Raw genomic sequence first — 21,224 nt, 5'->3', positions numbered from 1 at the left:
ACCCAGCAACGGAGTGAACAGGTGCTCATGAGGTGAGAATGAGACACCCATGAAGGGGGGGAACAGTTGTTTATGAGGGAAGAATGAGACATCCATGAACGGAGAGAACAGGTGCTCATGAGGGAAGAATGAGACATCCCTAAAGGGAGAGAACAGGTGCTAATGAGGTGAGAATGAGACACCCATGAAGGGAGGGAACAGGTGCTCATGAGGTGAGAATGAGACACCCATGAAGGGAGGCAACAGGTGCTCATGAGGGAAGAATGAGACACCCATGAAGGGAGGGAACAGGTTCTCATGAGATGAGAATGAGACACCCAAGCAGGGAGAATGAGACACCCATGAACGGAGAGAACAGGTGCGCATGAGGGAAGAATGAGACCTCCAGAAAGAGAGAGAACATGTGCTCATGAGGTGAGAATAAGACACTCATGAAGGAAGGGAACCGGTGCTCATGAGATGGGAATGAGACACCCGAGCAGGGAGAATGAGACACTCAAGAAGGGAGAGAACAGGTGATCATGAGGGAAGAATGAGACAACCAAGAAGGGAGGGAACAGGTGCTCAGGTGAAAATGAGACACCTATGAAGGGAGGGAACAGGCGCTCATGAGGTAAGAATGAGACACCCATGAAGGGAGGGAACAGGTGCTCATGAGGTGAGAATGAGACACCCATGAAGGGAGGGAACAGGTGCTCATGAGGGAAGAATGAGACATCCATGAACGGAGAGAACAGGTGCTCATGAGGTAAGAATGAGTCATCCCTAAAGGGAGAGAACAGGTGCTAATGAGGTGAGAATGAGACACCCATGAAGGGAGGGAACAGGTGCTCATGAGGTGAGAATGAGACACCCATGAAGGGAGGCAACAGGTGCTCATGAGGGAAGAATGAGACACCCATGAAGGGAGGGAACAGGTTCTCATGAGATGAGAATGAGACACCCAAGCAGGGAGAATGAGACACCCATGAACGGAGAGAACAGGTGCGCATGAGGGAAGAATGAGACCTCCATAAAGAGAGAGAACATGTGCTCATGAGGTGAGAATGAGACACTCATGAAGGAAGGGAACCGGTGCTCATGAGATGGGAATGAGACACCCGAGAAGGGAGAATGAGACACCCAAGAAGGGAGAGAACAGGTGATCATGAGGGAAGAATGAGACAACCAAGAAGGGAGGGAACAGGTGCTCAGGTGAAAATGAGACACCCATGAAGGGAGGGAACAGGCGCTCATGAGGTGAGAATGAGACACCCATGAAGGGAGGGAACAGGTGCTCATAAGGAAGAATGAGACAACCAAGAAGGGAGGGAACAGGTGCTCAAGAGGTGAAAATGAGACACCCATGAAGGGAGGGAACAGGCGCTCATGAGGGAAGAATGAGGCACCCAGGAAGGGAGTGAACAGGTGCTCATGAGGTGAGAATGAGACACCCATGAAGGGAGGGAACAGGTGTTCATAAGGAAGAATGAGACAACCAAGAAGGGAGGGAACAGGTGCTCAAGAGGTGAAAATGAGACACCCATGAAGGGAGGGAACAGGCGCTCATGAGGTGAGAATGAGGCACCCAGGAAGGGAGTGAACAGGTGCTCAAGAGGTGAAAATGAGACACCCATGAAGGGAGTCAACAGGTGCTTATGAGGTGAGAATGAGACACCCATGAAGGGAGGGAACAGGTGCTCATAAGGAAGAATGAGACAACCAAGAAGGGAGGGAACAGGTGCTCAAGAGGTGAAAATGAGACACCCATGAAGGGAGGGAACAGGCGCTCATGAGGTGAGAATGAGGCACCCAGGAAGGGAGTGAACAGGTGCTCATGAGGTGAGAATGAGACACCCATGAAGGGGGGGAACAGTTGTTTATGAGGGAAGAATGAGACACCCATGAAGGGAGGGAACAGGTGCTCATGAGGGAAGAATGAGACATCCATGAACGGAGAGAACAGGTGCTCATGAGGGAAGAATGAGACATCCCTAAAGGGTGAGAACAGGAGCTAATGAGGTGAGAATGAGACACCCATGAAGGGAGGGAACAGGTGCTCATGAGGTGAGAATGAGACACCCATGAAGGGAGGGAACAGGTGCTCATGAGGGAAGAATGAGACACCCATGAAGGGAGGAAACCGGTGCTCATGAGGGAAGGATGAGACACCCAGACACCCATGAAGGAAGGTATCAGGTGCTCATGAGATGAGAAAGAGACACCCAAGAAGGGAGAATGAGACACCCATGAACGAAGAGAACAGGTGCTCATGAGGGAAGAATTAGACCTCCATAAAGGGAGGAAACAGGTGCTCATGAGGTGAGAATGAGACAACCATGAAGGGAGGGAACAGGTGCTCATGAGACGAGAATGAGACACCCATGAAGAGAGAGAACAGGTGCTCACGAGGGAAGAATGGGACACACATAAAGGGAAAGAAAAGGTGCTCATGAGGTGAGAATGAGACACCCATGAAGGGAGGGAACAGGCGCTCATGAGGTGAGAATGAGACACCCATGAAGGGAGGGAACAGGTGCTCATAAGGAAGAATGAGACAACCAAGAAGGGAGGGAACAGGTGTTCAAGAGGTTAAAATGAGACACCCATGAAGGGAGAGAACAGGTGCTCATGAGATGAGAATGAGACACTCATGAAGGAAGGGAACCGGTGCTCATGAGATGGGAATGAGACACCCGAGCAGGGAGAATGAGACACCCAAGAAGGGAGAGAACAGGTGATCATGAGGGAAGAATGAGACAACCAAGAAGGGAGGGAACAGGTGCTCAGGTGAAAATGAGACACCCATGAAGGGAGGGAACAGGCGCTCATGAGGTAAGAATGAGACGCCCATGAAGGGAGGCAACAGGTGCTCATGAGGTGAGAATGAGAAAACCATGAAGGGAGGGAACAGGTGCTCATGAGGGAAGAATGAGACATCCATGAACGGAGAGAACAGGTGCTCATGAGGGAAGAATGAGTCATCCCTAAAGGGAGAGAACAGGTGCTAATGATGTGAAAATGAGACACCCATGAAGGGAGGGAACAGGTGCTCATGAGATGAGAATGAGACACCCATGAAGGGAGGCAACAGGTGCTCATGAGGGAAGAATGAGACACCCATGAAGGGAGGGAACAGGTTCTCATGAGATGAGAATGAGACACCCAAGCAGGGAGAATGAGACACCCATGAACGGAGAGAACAGGTGCGCATGAGGGAAGAATGAGACCTCCATAAAGAGAGAGAACATGTGCTCATGAGGTGAGAATGAGACACTCATGAAAGAAGGGAACCGGTGCTCATGAGATGGGAATGAGACACCCGAGAAGGGAGAATGAGACACCCAAGAAGGGAGAGAACAGGTGATCATGAGGGAAGAATGAGACAACCAAGAAGGGAGGGAACAGGTGCTCAGGTGAAAATGAGACACCCATGAAGGGAGGGAACAGGCGCTCATGAGGTGAGAATGAGACACCCACGAAGGGAGGGAACAGGTGCTCATAAGGAAGAATGAGACAACCAAGAACGGAGGGAACAGGTGCTCAAGAGATGAAAATGAGACACCCATGAAGGGAGGGAACAGGCGCTCATGAGGGAAGAATGAGGCACCCAGGAAGGGAGTGAACAGGTGCTCATGAGGTGAGAATGAGACACCCATGAAGGGAGGGAACAGGTGCTCATAAGGAAGAATGAGACAACCAAGAAGGGAGGGAACAGGTGCTCAAGAGGTGAAAATGAGACACCCATGAAGGGAGGGAACAGGTGCTCATAAGGAAGAATGAGACAACCAAGAAAGGAGGGAACAGGTGCTCAAGAGGTGAGAATGAGACACCCATGAAGGGAGTCAACAGGTGCTCATGAGGTGAGAATGAGACACCCATGAAGGGAGGGAACAGGTGCTCATGAGGTGAGAATGAGACACCCATGAAGGGGGGGAACAGTTGTTTATGAGGGAAGAATGAGACACCCATGAAGGGAGGGAACAGGTGCTCATGAGGGAAGAATGAGACATCCATGAACGGAGAGAACAGGTGCTCATGAGGGAAGAATGAAACATCCCTAAAGGGAGAGAACAGGAGCTAATGAGGTGAGAATGAGACACCCATGAAGGGAGGGAACAGGTGCTCATGAGGTGAGAATGAGACACCCATGAAGGGAGGGAACAGGTGCTCATGAGGGAAGAATGAGACACCCATGAAGGGAGGAAACCGGTGCTCATGAGGGAAGAATGAGACACCCATGAAGGGAGGTATCAGGTGCTCATGAGATGAGAAAGAGACACCCAAGAAGGGAGAATGAGACACCCATGAACGAAGAGAACAGGTGCTCATGAGGGAAGAATTAGACCTCCATAAAGGGAGGAAACAGGTGCTCATGAGGTGAGAATGAGACAACCATGAAGGGAGGGAACAGGTGCTCATGAGACGAGAATGAGACACCCAAGAAGGGAGAATGAAACACCCAAGAAGGGAGAGAACAGGTGCTCATGAGGGAAGAATGGGACACACATAAAGGGAAAGAAAAGGTGCTCATGAGGTGAGAATGAGACACCCATGAAGGGAGGGAACAGGCGCTCATGAGGTGAGAATGAGACACCCATGAAGGGAGGGAACAGGTGCTCATAAGGAAGAATGAGACAACCAAGAAGGGAGGGAACAGGTGTTCAAGAGGTTAGAATGAGACACCCATGAAGGGAGAGAACAGGTGCTCATGAGATGAGAATGAGACACCCATGAACAAAGAGAACAGGTGCTCATGAGGGAAGAATGAGACATCCTAAAGGGAGAGAACAGGTGCTCATGAGGGAAGAATGAGACACCCATAAAGGGAGAGAACAGGTGCTCTTGAGCTGAAAATGTGACACCCATGAAGGGAGGGAACAGGTGCTCATGAGGTGAGAATGAGACACCCATGAAGGGAGGGAACAGGTGCTCATGAGGGAAGAATGAGACACCTATGAAGGGAGGGAACAGGTGTTTATGAGGGAAGAATGAGACACCTATGAAGGGAGGGAACAGGTGCGCATGTGGGAAGAATGAGAAACCCATGAAGGGAGAGAACAGGTGCTCATGAGGGAAGAATTAGACACCCATGAATGAAGACTGCAGGCCCACTTGAAGGGAGAATGAGACACCCATGAAGGGGAACGTCAGAAATGGGGGTCATAGTTGGCAGAGATTTCCATCCTTTCCAAGTAGGGACCCTTATTCTAGTCAGGGTAAGGGAGTCGGACAGCTAAGATAACCCCTGCTCACCTCCTTGGTAGCTTGGCATGAGCAGTCAGGCTTATGTCAGAGGCAATAAGTAAAGCATTTGTACATACACACACACAGTAACACAGTGAAAATACTACAAAAGGGCACCACGCTAGTTTAAAAAAACAACCAATATTTATCTGAATAAAACAAGACCAAAACGACAAAAATTCATCATACACAAGTGAAGATATCACTTTTAAAAGGTTCAAAATAGTCCAGTCAATAGGAAACTATGGATGCGTCAGTTTTAACACAAAGTACCTGGGATGCGTCAAGATCAAAGACTAAAACAAGCCAGGGGAGATTTGGAGCTAAAAAAGCAAAGCAATATGTCAATTCCTTACTCCCAGGGGATGTGATGCGTTGATTCCTTACTGCCAGGGGAGGTGATGCATTGATTCCTTACTGAAGCGCATGGGACATGATGCGTCGATTTCTTACTGCCAGCGGAGGTGATGAGTTGATTCCTTACTGTGAGGGGAGCTGATGCGTTGGTCCCTGGACACACTGCATCGGCTCCTTACTGCTGGGCCACGTTGAAGAAAAACTTGGCGCATAGGGACGATGCATTGAAAATGCAGACACGATGGGTCGATGTGACAGCAGTGAGACAGTTGCTGCATCAATTCCCCAGCCACGAAGCAGGGGATGCGTCGATTTACTCAGCCTCACAGTATGGCTTGTGTGGGAGTCGGAGCAGGTGTCCTGGACGTCGGTGACACAGTACTCAGGATTCGGGCTGTGGCGATCTGTCAGCTGCACGGCAGGCGCTGCGTCTATTCTTCGGTCACACCGCAACGATGTATTGTTTTTTTCAACCACACGGCTGTTCTGCATCAGAAAAAAAAGCACTGGAGGTCGATGCATGGAATTTCCTTGTCCTTTGCAGCAAAAACCACCTCTAAAGGCCCAGAACTAACTGAAATTTCCACCTCTTGGCAAGTCATAACTCTCAATGGAGTTCAGGGGCTGCAGATGAAGTCTTTGATAGCCCTGAGACTTCTTAACAGTAGGCAAGCACACACAAGCTCTTGCTGAACCTTGGCAAGAAGGATGTGGAAAGCAAAGTCCAGTCCTTTCACTGCACAAGACAGATGCAGCAAGTAGCAGGTCAACACAGCAAAACCCTCAGTAAAGTGGTAGTCCCTCTTGACAGCTTATCCAGCTCTTCATCTTGGCAGAATGTCCCCTTAGTCCAGAAGTGTTCTGAAGTTATGGTGTCACAGCTCCAGTATTTATACCAGTTTCTGCCTTTGAAGTAGGCAAGCTTCAAATGAAAGTCTCTGCAGTGCACAAGACCCTGCCTTTCCCTGACCTGCCTCCAGACACACTGCAGGGGGGGGGGTGGAGACAGCTTTCTGTGAGGACAGGCACAGCCCTGTTCAGGTGTCAGTGACAACTCCTCCCACCACTCTAGTTCAGGAAGATCCATCCGCCTGGTGATAGGCCATCAGGATATGCAGGGCACACCTCAGCTCCCTTTGTGTGACTGTCATGAGTGAGTGCACAAACAGCCCAACTGTCACCCTCCCTCAGACAAGAATTCCACAGGCTGGCAGAGGCACAGAATGGTAAAGCAGAAAAATGCCCACTTTTTAAATGTTTACTATGGATTACTTGGTCTACTTGGTTGAAACACTGATTATTGGAAGAGGAAGATTCCTCATTTTCTTAGTGCAGCAGCAAGGGGCACAAGTGCTGCCCCTTATTTCCTATCACTTTTTAAATGTGGCATTTTAAAACATGCAATACAAAAACCAACTTCACTTAAAGATGTATTTTTAAATTGAGAGTTCAGGGACCCCCACCTAGAATATCTCTTTCTTCCCAAATAAAAGTTACACTTGTAAGAGGTTACAAGGCAGTCTCAATGATAATGTATGGGAGAGATAGTCCTTGCAATGGTGAAAAACGAAATTAGCAGTATTTCCCTATCAGGACATCGTAAAACACACCAGCACATGTCCTACCTTTTACATACACTGCACCCTGCCCATGGCACTACCTTGGGCCTGCCATAGGGTTGCCTTACATGCAGTAAAAGGGAATGTTTGGGCCTAGCAAGTGGGTGCACTGGACACTGTGTGCACTACTGTGCCCTAGGGCTCCCTTGTAATCCTGCGAAGCAAAAGTGTTCAAACAGTCCGCTCGGAATCATTGAAATTAAAATTCATAACAAAGAAATGAATAACTTTTTTAATCCAGTTGATTATAGATGGCAAGTTCTTTTCACAAACATTGTCTTCACATTCATGTTGTCCAACGTGAAAGTTACAATGTTCTCTTGTTACTGCCTGTTTAAACAACCCCAATACATTTTGGGTCTAGAAAAATCCTTCATCAGGAGTCACTACAATCAAAAAATATAATTCATGTTTACTCATTGGAAGTTCATCATTAGACTCACTCTGCAGGTCTACCCTAGAGGTAAACCCGGTAAAGCAGTGAGGAATTGAAATTTGAGCCCCGTCCCCTTTAGAAGCAGATCCTATGGTTAAAAAATACAGTATGTGCTGGTGAAGTATCAGTTAAAATGGCTAGTCACATTATGCAACTGTAGCTGCTACTATAGCCATTGTTTGTAGACATCTCCTTATGGATCATAGATTTAAAACCGCACCCAGAGACATTGCAGTGATAGGCCTGAGACAAGTTTACTGGGCTACTCATGTGGGTGGCACAACCAGTGCTGCAGGCCCACTAGTAGCATTTGATTTACAGGCACTGGGCACACACAGTACACTTTACTAGGGGCTTAGCAGTAAATCAAATATGCCAATCATGGATAACCAATTACAGATACAGTTTACACAGAGAACATAGGCACTTTAGCACGGGTTAGCAATGGTAAAGTGCCCAGAATCCTAAAGCCAACAAAAACAGGTCATAAAAAATAGGAGGAAAAAAAAGGCAAAATGTTTGGGGGAAAACCTGCAAAAAGGGCCAGGTCCAACAGGGAAATTAGGCATACATGAATGCAGAGGACAAGCACACATGTAGGGAGAGGACAGACACACACGAAAGGGGCATGAGATGTTTATGAAGTGAGAGGACAGGTACATATAAAGGGAAATGAAACACCCATGAAGGGGGAATGAGAAGTGTATGATGGGAGAGGTTATGAGAAACTAATTGAACGCCTCAAACACAAGATGGAAGTATGGGGAACTGTTCTCAAATGCTTCAGATCCTTCCACCGGAACCGCTCCCAGAGATTCTTAGTCAACAGTAATGTATCTGCTCCTTCCCCGATAACAATCTGAGTTCCCCAAGGCTCGCTTTCCCCAACCCTCTTCAATCACTTTCTGTAACCTCTAGCTGAAATACTACGGACCGCCAACATCTCCTTCCACATGTATGCTGATGTCATTCAGATCTACATCAAAATCTCATCACTAGAGGAGAATGAGGCTTTAAAGCTGACTGTTCAATGGCTCGCCAGCAACCAGCTCAAACTAAATGCTCAGAAAACTGAATTCCTTCTAATCTCCCCTCCCCCCCCTAAAAGTACCACTGACACTCTGGAATGGACCAAGTCGATCACAGCACTAAACTTAATATGCAAGACTGCATCAACTCGATGGCTAAAGTTGCCAGAGTTCAACTGGGCTACTTGAGGAAACTAAAACCCTCCTTGATGCTTAGGACCTAAAAATGAGTTATAAAACAATGGGGTAACCCGAAATACCACTGGACTCTGGTAAAGTACAGTACAGCAAAAAATGGTCACAGTGGAATAACTTTTACACGAAAAGAAATTAGAGTATCACCATGGCAAATCAAATAAATGCAATTTCTTCTCTAATCATCGCATGATTATAGAGAAGAGCATGATTGTCTGTACATTTCTAAAAACGGTGCTCGAAGAAGTGGAGTGAGAGTGCTCAGGAAGGAATGTGTGCTTTTGAGGGCTGTAGAAAAGGAAAGGCAATGTGCAATATATACATCAAAGATAGCTGAAACCTATCCAGCCTTGTAAAGGCAAATCAATACAAAACAAACATAGCATTATTCTGACACAGTAAATTTCTGTCGTCTGTGCTTGAAAGGTCGTGAAGGACCTTCGACGTTTCGACCCCTATGTAAGATAAAGGTTAATTGTTCCTTAGCCTGGGGTCTTCATCACGATGAAAGACACCGATTGGCAACAACAAGATCAATCAGGCTGGAAAATTAGAAATGGTGGGCCCTTAGGCTCCTGTGTCAGAGAGGACGAGAGTGTTGAACTCACATTGAGTTAATAGTGTAAGATTAGATCTTGAATGGTCTTGAAAGTGAACTGGCTTTGGAGCTTGAACTCCAAGAAGGTTGGTGGATCATGGTTCCCCAACCCTGGGGAGAGGTAAGTCACTATCCTACTTAAATACATTTGAGGCGGTGGTAAAATGCTTTTCAAACGGAGCGGCGAATAAATCTGAATGTTTGGTCAATCCCAACAAACTTGTTTACCACATCTCCCGACAAGTTTGCCAAAGGACCATACTGAAATTGTGAAAACAGACCAAGAAGTTAAAGAAAAGATGAAGTATTTTGTAGATTACAAGATTAGGCCAAGATCTCTGTACTGGGGTGAATGTATGACATTGTCCTGCATTCTGTCCATCGACTGTTGTTTTTGCATTTGTCACCCCGAGTGGGACGTGTATGCCCAGACGTGGGTCCTGTGCTCTCCATGCCACTGGAATCAAGCTATCCTGGCTGAAGAGGGGTGAAACTCCGAAACCGGTCCTAGAATGCTTGTTTCCAGTCCAGGGAGGACCTGGCTTGGCAGTTCGGGCTGGACTGTTCCCATGAGGCACAGGGTCAAGACTGATTTGCATATGGCTGGGTTCAAACTGGCATGGCATGGTGAGCAAAACAACGATGGATTTAGGCCCAAATCTCTGTACTGGGGTGAATGTATGACATTGTTTTGCATTCTGTCCATCAATTGTTGTTTTTGCAATTACAAGAAAAACATTCAGGAGCTAAAATATTAAGTAGGAGATTTAATGTTAGTAAAAAAAATGACAGCTAAGGAAGTCACAAAGTAGGTTTCACCCTTTCCATTGAAAGTGACAAAAGTTCATGGAGCATCAGTTACAGCACAAGATGATAGCAGGTTAGTAATGAGGAATAGACCATTCTTCAAGAGGCTTGAAGGGAGAGTTCATGAACAGGCAAGCATGCAAAATGAGAATCATTCGGAGCAAAGGTTCTAGTAGACCTTCAAAGAAACCACGTTGATGAATTGAACATTGTTAATGTGGTGTACAACTATATGTGGTTTTTCCTAATTTTGTTCTTTCTTTCTTTTCTTTCTCTCTTTTCTCTTTCTTTTAAAAAAGGGAGAGGAGGGAGAAATGTAATAAAGCACTGTCAGGCTAGAATAGAATGACTTTGCTGTGGAAGTACATTGAGAATGCTTGGTTTTGAAGGAAGGCAGATACTGCACTGGTGTGGAGAGATGAGGAGCAGAGAGCAAGCAGTGCGGGGAAACGCCCCATAAATCTCCTGCTGTGCCTGCCTGTTATTTAGATGACATTACAGTGTTTACTGCTGTGCAAAGCTTCTACATGTTATACTGTTTATTTTTGTGGGAGCTGCGATGGCATATTACCTCAAACTTTGGTTGTATTCTGTTTTTCGTTGTTGGTATGAAAATCTATAAAATGTTTATAAATGCATAAATATATATATATATTGCAGAGTTATCGAATGGATCTAATGTACATTGTACAGCAGTGGCGGCTGGTCCATTAGGGGTGCCGGGGCAGCGCCCCACTATGCATCCGACAACACAATAAGAAACTACTCACTGCAGTTCGGGCAACAAGAATGTAAGCAGACGAATTGACAGCTTTGACAATTCATCTGTTTACATTTCCGGCCTGTGCTTTACTCACGTGAAGTGCGCGTGTCAACGCACAGCACATGCAGGCAGGTGAGAGCAGGAGTCCAGAAGATGGACTGCGCATGTACGAGAGGAGCAGTTTTTATTTAAGCTCCCCACTCCATTCACAATCCATTACTATGCTGCGCATGCCGAGTGTAGTGCAGGCGTCTCAAGATAGGATCCTGCTTGGGCGGTGACGTGTTTTTCACACAGTCGCCCCATGCCCTATCAAATGCCAGGATACAGCTGAGTAGCTGCCCCCAGTCACATCCAGTCATCTGATTTGGCATTTACTGGAGGCCGTTGAGCGGCAGTTCGACCACGAGCGCGAAGGAGCGGGGCAAAGTTAGTTTTCAGCCTGGCCCCTTCTACCTCTGTGTCTGCGATCCCGGTGACTTTTTTGGCACACGCAGTGTTTCTTTGCCAGTGCCGGTGAGCCCCTTGCTTGCTGTTGTATTTGGGGTCATGCGGAGGATGTTCAGTGGCGCCCGCGGCATTGCCCTGTGGTTTACAGAGAGAGCCGGCAACCAGTAAGTCACTGTTATGCTTTCTGGAGACTTTAGCGGTATTGATCTCAAACACCTAATAGACCCCCAAGAGAAACACTACCCCATTCCCACAGTAAATGAATTGTAATTTGGAGGAGCGCAAACAGGAAGTACATGTTTGCTCCGATATGCAAAGGCAGCTGCAGGCCATGCCACAACATGAATAGGGCTTATCTCTACTGCGACGACCAAAAGACACAGACTAGGCTAGGCTGACCAGAGGGGAGTCCTCCATTTCGGATGTAGCGTTAGGAAAATCTCTAGCAGCTATGAAACCCTCTTCATCCTATGTGTCCTGGCATCGCTTGCACTGAGCGTCCACACGCGCCCTTCCCACAGTCCCGCAGATCAAGCACCAGCAGGAGGGTGAGAAGTAATAATACTGACTAGCTTTGTGGCTGTAGTAACGGGAAATAGCATTACTCAGCTCACGAGTACTTGTCTTATAATCTTTAGAAAGATGATAGGCTGAGTCAGCCCCTGGAGGATTCGGGGCTGAGACATGTAGTGATGTCTGTGCTGTTATATAGCAGAGTGATGGAGCTGTGTCTCTGTTGTAGTATAGCAGAGGAGATGCAGGCATTCGTGTGCTGTAATTGAGATGATGCAGTCATGCCTGTGCTGAGGTAATGCAGTCCTGTTGTGCTGTGATTGAGGTAATGCAGACATGCCTGTGCTGAGGTGATGCAGGCATGCCTGTGCTGTGATAGCAGGGGTGATGCAGCCACCACAGTTCTGAATACAGAAATAGTGCTGCACTGTTGCTTCGGCACGGTCATGAAGCAGTCCAGTCCTAGTTTGTGCTGTAATGTAGCAAAGGTGATCCGTTCTTGTCGGGGAACAACCTTTACAACGCAACTTTTACAACGCACTACACTTACAACGCATTTTTTACAACACACAATCCATTACAACGCATGACATTAAAACGCATGACACTACAACGCATTTTTAAAAACTACCTTTACAACGCATTCTATTACAACGCATACTACCATTACAACGCATACCATTACAACGCATAATATTACACTACACTATCCAACACTTTCCCTACTGTTGCAACCCCTGGAGTTAGAATAGCAATTTTTACCCCTATACTATCCAACACTTACCCTACTGTTGCACCCCCTGGAGTTAGAATAGTAATTGTTACCCCTATACTATCCAACACTTACCCTACTGTTGCACCCCCTGGAGTTAGAATAGTAATTTTTACCCCTATACTATCCAACGCTTACCCTACTGTTGCACCCCCTGGAGTTAGAAAAGTAATTTTTACCCCTATACTATCTAATACTTACCTTAAATGCAATTTAATATTATGCGTTGTAATGGTATGCGTTGTAATGGTAGTATGCGTTGTAATGGAATGCGTTGTAAAGGTAGTTTTTAAAAATGCGTTGTAGTGTCATGCGTTGTAATGTCATGCGTTGTAATGGATTGTGCGTTGTAAAAAATGCGTTGTAAGTGCATGCGTTGTAAAAGTGTGCGTTGTAACGACATACATCCGTTCTTGTCTGCTGTGTAATTTAACAGATCCGTTGCAGTCGTGTCTGAGCTGTTATGCGATAGGTGATGGCGTTGTCTCACTGAGTTGCAATACAGCAGGGGTGATGTACTCTCCTCTCTGTGCTGTAATAGAGCAGAGGCAAGCCATGCCTCTGGGCTGCAACATAGGGGAGGCTTTGTAGTCTTGTGTCTGTCCTTTAATGCATAGTGGGAATGGGTCTCAATGAGTTAATGGATGACGGGTCCCTGGTTGGTGATGGCGCTCACCTTATTCCAGTGTGTAATGGATCTAAGTGTTGAAGGTGCTTAAAGGAAGAAGGGTCATCCACCCTTCCCAATTAGTAATCCCTAGAGATCACACAATGTACAATAAAACCCGAGCACACCTGTAAATTATACATTAATATGTTAACAACAATGCAAATAGATTTCTTGAAGTTTCATATCAAGTCTTCTCTTTTATTATTTCTTGGTCCAGCCAACACGTGTTTCGTCGCCCGGGAGTGCCCGCGACTTCCTCAGGGCTTATGACCAGTTAAATCCGTTCTGGCCGTTTGAAGAAGAGAGGTGATAAGTTTATGCTTCAAGGTTTGCGCTGTGAACTCAATATCATACGACATCCGTATCAGGTATGCTGCTCTTGAAATCGGTGACGAAGTATCTTACTGACTCTCGGTCCTGAGTATTGACACGGAGTCAATACTCAGGACCGAGAGTCAGGGTTTTATTGTACATAGTGGGAATGGGGTAGTGTCTTGCAAGCAAAGCTGTCCTCGTGCCAATCACCGTCACCTTGTACTCGGTCTTTCCGTGGTAAAGTGTGATCTAGGCGAGGTGTGACTCGATGCTTCTACTCTCTAGTCATCTATCTAGTCAGAGAAAAGATAGGGGCGCGAGTTTCCAGAATTCCGAACGTGGCGCCTCTATCTGGTTGAACTTGGTTGTAAAATGTAATTTGTTCCCTTTAAGTTCTATCCTACCGACAACGTGAGAAGTATAAAGACTACTGACCCACAAGAGAGGAGAGGCTTTCTAATCAGAAAGCTGGCAAACAGAACCGAAAGATAGCTGTCAAGGGAGCCACAGTAACAATCACAAGGTGTCATTTTTACAGGGCTGATCTATTTCTGACGCACAGACAGTTTGACTTAGGAAAGAATAAGCAATATGAATGATGCATTTAAAAGACAATCCTGGCGCGAGTAGGTTTCAGTGCACAGCTGCTTTTCCACCGTTTCAGTTTGCCACTTTAAATAAATGATCCCAGGCAGTACGGTATTATAATTCATTATTCCGTCTATGCCAGAGTCTCAGAGTCCGGGCTGCTGCAACCGGCAGTGTTTGCTAACACTATTAAAATTTCTTTTTTAAAAACACAGGTAGGATGTCCGCAAGGTCCGCGGGCCGCCAAGAAAGGCTTGCCGGGCCGCTGGCGGCCCGCGAGCCGTACTATGAGTAACCGTGGTCTATGCCAACTGAGGAGGTTTTCAGTGGGTGGATTTAAGGCCTGTCAATTAGTAATGGGGGCACATTAGACTTGTGAAAGAATAGCACACAGTGGCACAGATAGACAGAGCACGTGGTAGGCCGGAGTCTGATATGCATCCGATCAGACTGACAGTTTTACCAGTCATTGTCTTTATTAGAACAGATTCAAAATTGCTTTATTAACCTTCCTGGTTTCTCAGATTTGCTTAAAAATGCACCATTTGCCCCCGGGACCTCCCATAGGTGGTTCGGACTCGCTCGCTTCGCTCGCTCACCACAGTGCAGTACAGTTATTGTTTTACGGCTCACCACGTTCAAATGTCACCAGCCGCCACTGTTGTACAGTTATTTAGACAGCGCCAAGCTAGCCTAAAAGCAGCAGAACCTGCCGGAGCTTGTTGATATCACTTAAACTCCGTTTAGCACTGTTAAAGTTTTTAGTGAGACAAGTTAAGAAATTGCAATTGACAGAAAGCTTAAAGAAAGAATTCGTGATTTCATTGTACAATAGATTAATTTTCTGAATTGAAAAAAATGTATAATCATGATTTTTTTATTTAGGTTTTTGTAAAATGTACACTATGATGTATCATTTTGTTCTACTGATAAGGATGATGCCTTTATGTCAATAAAACGATATCATATTTATCTTTAGGCTGTGTGTCGGTTCGGCTTCTGATCACCTGCTGCTCTCATAACCCATAATTTGATCTGGGGAGTCCACACCAACATTGTGCCACGGAGGGATGGACTTCGGTCAAAAGGACCTACGCCATCGGTCAGTTCTGTGTTCAGGTTTGGATCAAAGTATGAGATGTACTGTAGCGGCTAGTGTCCGCGCTGAGTGGGGGGGGGCGAAGGGGATCATGAGGGGGACAAACGACTAAAACAAAATACATTTAAAAAAAAAAAAAAATTACTTTGCCCGTATGCACTTACCACCGCTGTTCTCCTTCTCCTCAGCAGCAGACTCCCAGAGTACCCTGCAGCCAATCCTGAAGGAGCTCTCATTCCTGGCAGCAGCGTCAGGATAGACCTGGAGAGACTGTGACTGCTGTCTCCGACCCAGCAATGCAGCTGGGGTTGGAGAGATCTGACCCAGCAATGCAGCTGGGGTTGGAGAGATCTGACCCAGCAATGCAGCTGGGGTTGGAGAGATCTGACCCAGCAATGCAGCTGGGGTTGGAGAGATCTGACCCAGCAATGCAGCTGGGGTTGGAGAGATCTGACCCAGCAATGCAGCTGGGGTTGGAGAGATCTGACCCAGCAATGCAGCTGGGGTTGGAGAGATCTGACCCAGCAATGCATCCGGGGTTGGAGGGATCTGACCCAGCAATGCAGCTGGGGTTGGAGAGATCTGACCCAGCAATGCAGCTGGGGTTGGAGAGATCTGACCCAGCAATGCAGCTGGGGTTGGAGAGATCTGACCCGGCAATGCAGCTGGGGTTGGAGAGATCTGACCCAGCAATGCAGCTGGGGTTGGAGAGATCTGACCCAGCAATGCATCCGGGGTTGGAGGGATCTGACCCAGCAATGCAGCTGGGGTTGGAGAGATCTGACCCAGCAATGCAGCTGGGGTTGGAGAGATCTGACCCAGCAATGCAGCTGGGGTTGGAGAGATCTGACCCAGCAATGCAACTGGGGTTGGAGAGATCTGACCCAGCAATGCAGCTGGGGTTGGAGAGATCTGACCCAGCAATGCAGCTGGGGTTGGAGAGATCTGACCCAGCAATGCAGCTGGGGTTGGAGAGATCTGGTTTCATCCTCTTCTCAGGCATAAATAGATACAAAAATGAAATCATTCAGAGTATGAAACTTTTTTTTACAAACCTGTGCCTTCAATACCTCGCATTCAGCATGAGGGATAAACTGGTAAACTTAAATGAAATTGAGGCTTGATGGGAAATTGATATAGTTGATGTCAATCAGTCGTGGTCTGAGCATTGAAACCATCAATTAGCCATTTCTACAAGTGGCTTATTTAAACAGTATGTTTATTATCACACAGTTTTTTTACGGATAATTACATCATGGATATCTTTCCTGAGCCCAAACTGGATGGATCTCTTTTGGCCCTCGGGCAAGCACAGCTATATGAAGTTATCTGCTTGAACAAGGAAAACAGGCAACTTGTGACCCACACAACTCTCTGAACCCGACCTAGGTAGATGCGAATTCGGCAAGTAACAAACCTGTCCAAGATCACAGGTGTATGATTCATTGTTTTGGGTTAGGGATAGCCTTTCCCCAAAACGAGCACACACCAAAAGCCCACGCCCTCATTTGTAAAGTCCTTCCAAAGCCCACTTTGGTGCACAGCATAAATAAAGATACATTGTAAAGGTCATATATATAGGCACGGAGTGACATTGTGGCTGTCCCCTCGCGTCTTAGCCCTTGCTTATGTAACTTTGATGTCAGTCACATGCTTGGACTTCCAGGGCTGCCAGCAGAAGGACAGATGCGGCGCCTTTGCGGCCACCGTTGCTACCAGAGGAGGCCTTTGGGGCTGTTCCCTCGTCAACAGTGCGTTCCCTGGAAGTTACAGTCCCCCAATAAATCTATTTTCAGGAAACTAGTTGGCAATAGGTGCTTTCAGTCGGGTATGGTGATGTGTCTGTCGGGTTTCACCAGGAATTTTGACACAGACAGACACAAACACACACACACGCGACACATACACACACACTCTCTCTGTTTTGAAAGCCTTAAAAAATGCTGGTTAGTTTACATTTTATGTGTCCCTCACTTAGTGCACCCACCAATCTGCACCCCTCTTCATTTCCACTGCCCCTTAGGCCCCTCTCATGGACCCTGCTTGTCGTATAATGTATTTTAAACATTTTATGCCAGCGTGATTGTTGGAAAATCCGAAGTTCACAACCCCCAATCTTACTGGCCACTGGGCTCCAAAGCACCTCTCTGCAGAGGAGGCCGGGACTGCTCGTTTCAAGAAGTTTTTGCGTTATTATGAGAAAAATACCCTGGAACAAACGATGAAGGGTGGAAATAAAAGCAGAGGACTTATTTTATACTTTCCACTAAATATATCACACACTACTCGAAATGTGGACTAGAAGCGCATTGCACAACACATACTAAGCATTTTTAGACAATAATAAATATAAAGGCATATAAACTAATCAGCGATTTCAAATGAACAGCAAGGAAGGCGTGGAACGGCAAGATGGCCGCCAGGTGCAATAGCTCTGTGCTCAGACGGGCTCCTCAAATATGAAATATCCATCACCAGCATCCTGGGTCCGAAGAGACGGGAAAGGACAACAAAATATCCCAGCTATTCACTCAGAAATATATAGGTATGATACTGAGGTTTTATCCAATGCTACTGAGACTGCTGTTTTTCAGCCCCGGGAAGCACGGCTCCCCGACACGCCTGGGGTGGCGGACTAGAGGGCCGGTGTCAGCGTGGCTGGACAGACTGCTAACTCTTGGGCCCTGAGAGCTGGCAGAGCGGTGGAGTGGCTGTGCTCGGTCTGTGAGCCTCTTGTGGTGTTTGAACCCTGGGCCCGCATGCTGGGCAAATAATCACATGGACACCGTGGTATGGTACTGGAGAACTGGCCCAGGGCATGTGTGCCCGGCCCCTTTTATTTGCAGGGTCACCTGTCCGGTGACACCTGTGGTGGGTGGGTGTACAGTGTGGGGTACAGCAGGCAAAACACTAAATGTGTCCAGCCGACACTACATCCCTCCCAAACTTTAATGAAAAGATCCAAACAAAAGTCCAACCTGTAAGAAGACAAATAAACAAACACAGCACCAAATGAGTCTCTTCAGGCCGTCAGCCAGAAAGAGCTGGAGCTTCAGACCACATCGTCAGGATGCTTTGGTCCGCCTTGGTGATGTACTTTAGACCGGCCTGGTCTTGCGGTGTTGGAGTCTATGTACAAAATTCAAGTATCGGTTGTGAGAAGTTGGCCTGGTTTATGATGTTCACTAGTTAAAGTGACCACCTTGTACCATGCCAAGCAACCCTTATGGTGTGGTTGTAAGTCAACCTTTTCGGACTAGCTGCCCTAGTGGTAGCGTAGGCTAAGCAGTCTTTGAGGCTAAACTCGTTAAAGCGTGTTAAGCAGGCTGTTTTACCAAATGTAACCCCCCTTTATACCAATGAAAGGACCCACACAGATATATATTCAAAATATATATGTATTTATTTCTCAAAGTATCCCCTAGACTCTTTATGAGCACAGGAGCACAAATCGTTAAACAAGACAACGTTATAATATACAGAAGTTGCACTTTATATGGATGGGCCCTGGTGGCCACTCAAACCATATACTAAAATAGTGGTATAAGTACCACGGACAGGAAAGGGAAAAGGCCTAGGGCCTCTAGAATCACTGGGCCTACGAGGGGCTAACTTCAGTTAGTGACCAGGAGGTCCACGGGTCGCGTGTGCAGTGAGGAAAGTCACACGCGTGCTCCCATAGGTTCTCAATGGGTGCGTAAAAGTTACTGCAGAAAGGGTCTTCTGGATGGACTACGATCTCAAGATTCAAAACACAGACACTAGAGATGTTTCTCTACACTTGGGCACCGGAGTGCCAGCTTTACCTCACCCACAGGAAGTGGGTGCATAGGTCTCGAAGTGCGTCGGGTTTCTTCTATCGATTCAATGGAGCCTGATGACAAAGATGCTGCAGGTGGTCGGTCCAGAAGAGCTGCGTTGGATCCAAGGGTGGATTGGAGTTGTAGAAGACCTGAAAGCAGAGGGGACAGTGTTCACAGTCACTAGCCAGTGACCGGCGTGGCACCAGGTAGGTACCAGGCGATGTCGGGTGCAAACAGGTGGTTAGGTGTAGCTTGTCTCCGCTGCCACGTGGTCCCTGAAGGTCGACGACGTCCAGGAGTCGAGTCACGAGCTGTCCCACGCAGGCTCTCGCTGTCGGCGGTGTCGGTGACTCGAAAGAAGCAAACAAGCCTTGGCAAAGGCAGGAGTCGTGGAAGTTCAAGAAAGCTGATTGTTCTGACCAGCAAGGTCAGAGGGGCTGCTCTTTTGGAGAGCAGCTAGGGCCAGTCTGGAGCAACCAGACCAGCATTGTTGATTTAAAAATAGGTCGCCAAAATGGCCACTAGCCAACGGGCCAGGGACCGGGCAGGCGCGTCGAGATGCAAAGTGCAGAGGGGCCCCACGCAGATCGTGGAGACGCTGGAGGGCTCACCTTTGGTGCAGATGCTGCTCGGTGGTTGGGCTTCTCAGGAACCAAAGCACAACTTGGAGGGAGCCTCTGTCGTTGCGCTTGCAGCTTGTCGTCAGTCTTCCAAGATGGCTGGCTCCACGTGTCTCGGTGCCTCCACGGGTTCCTTCTTCTCAGGGACTGTGGATCGGGCGGTGAGAGGTCTGGAGGTCCAGGTCTTGTCGGGCTCTGGGCTCGGGCTCCGGCTGGAGGCGGCGGCAAAGCAGACGTTCAATAGCTGGTTGGTGCTTGCGTTAGCAAGATGGTCACTCCCTGACCATAGGGGAGATTTCCTTCAGTCCTCTGTGCAGCAGAGCGTCGAAGTTCCCGTCTTCTTCTTGTGGTTAAGTTGATTCCAGGATGTCTGAAGTCTTAGGACACAGCTCCTACCTTTAAGGGGATTCTAGGGGCCGGACTACCTGCTAGGTCCCTCCCTAAGGGTGGGACCAAGAAGGGGGGTGGTGCCATGGGACCGTGTGGACTGTGCGGGCTTCGTGTAAGCCGCACAAAGGCGTCGCTGAGGAACTGCCAACAGGACTCACAGCCAAGTCGCTCATGTAGCCGCAGAGGGTGGTGTCTCTGTCTAGATGTTCTCGCCGTCAGGACTCAGGTTTGGTGCCTTCCTCTGATAGTCTTTGGGTAACCAGTCTTCGACTGTGACCTCCATGCTTCCCTTGCCTGTCATGGAGCTGCTGCCGACGCATCTCTCCTATTCAGATTCCCCTCTCACAGGAACTCCATCGAGGCCCTTGCCCCTGGATTGCCACGTGACCGCATGGGCTGTGCGGGCCTTTGCGTAGGCCACGCTGAGGGGTCACTGCGGAACTCCCAACAGGGCCACGACCAAGTCTTGTTTAACCCCAAGGGTGGATATTCCAATGGTCGGGTATGCTCTACTTCGGCAGGCTTCAGGTTGACGGGGCACATGGAAGGTTCCGGGGTGGCTCACCTCATAGAATTCTGCTTGTCTGGAGTGTGGGGATCCACTCTGGTGGTGTGATGCTCCTTGGTGATGATGCACCTGGATGGATGACAAAATAGGGATTTTCCTTCAGTTGGGCAACAGGCGGGGATCTATTGTCTTGGGTGACCTGGTGGAGTGAGGAGGACTAGAGGGACTTCGCAGCCCGTGTCTTCATCTTGCTGAGGCTGTTCTTCACCCGTGGCATCTGCAGTGAGGAGCATGGATGCCGTCTGACTTGGACTGCCGATGCTTGTGACTGGACGGTCGCGCTGGGGAGCGCTGGAGAGAGGCGCAGTTCGCGCTGGCTTCGGCTTACATTTGGTTCTCCCATTGGACTGTCTCCAGGGATGTCAGTCTGGCGTTGGGACTGGACAGTCGACTGTGAAGCGTTGGAG

The 21,224-nt window shown here is 47.8% G+C and overlaps 1 protein-coding gene across 1 annotated transcript in view; it reads left to right on the top strand.

Annotated features, from left to right (window-relative positions):
* Nucleotides 1–21,224, top strand: part of LOC146830317 (NFX1-type zinc finger-containing protein 1-like) — a 727,926-nt gene that overhangs the window by 28,251 nt on the left and 678,451 nt on the right. The window contains exon 2 of the mRNA XM_085604515.1: nucleotides 15,317–15,439. Within this exon, the coding sequence (XP_085460641.1) occupies nucleotides 15,408–15,439 (32 nt within the window). The 5' untranslated portion in view covers nucleotides 15,317–15,407. The remainder of the gene's footprint in view (nucleotides 1–15,316; nucleotides 15,440–21,224) is intronic.

Source organism: Triturus cristatus, chromosome 5_1 (genome assembly GCF_964204655.1).
Source record: "Triturus cristatus chromosome 5_1, aTriCri1.1, whole genome shotgun sequence".
Classification (NCBI taxonomy): domain Eukaryota; kingdom Metazoa; phylum Chordata; class Amphibia; order Caudata; family Salamandridae; genus Triturus; species Triturus cristatus.
Note: the sequence above shows the minus strand (reverse complement) of the source record. Positions and strands in the feature narration are given on the sequence as shown.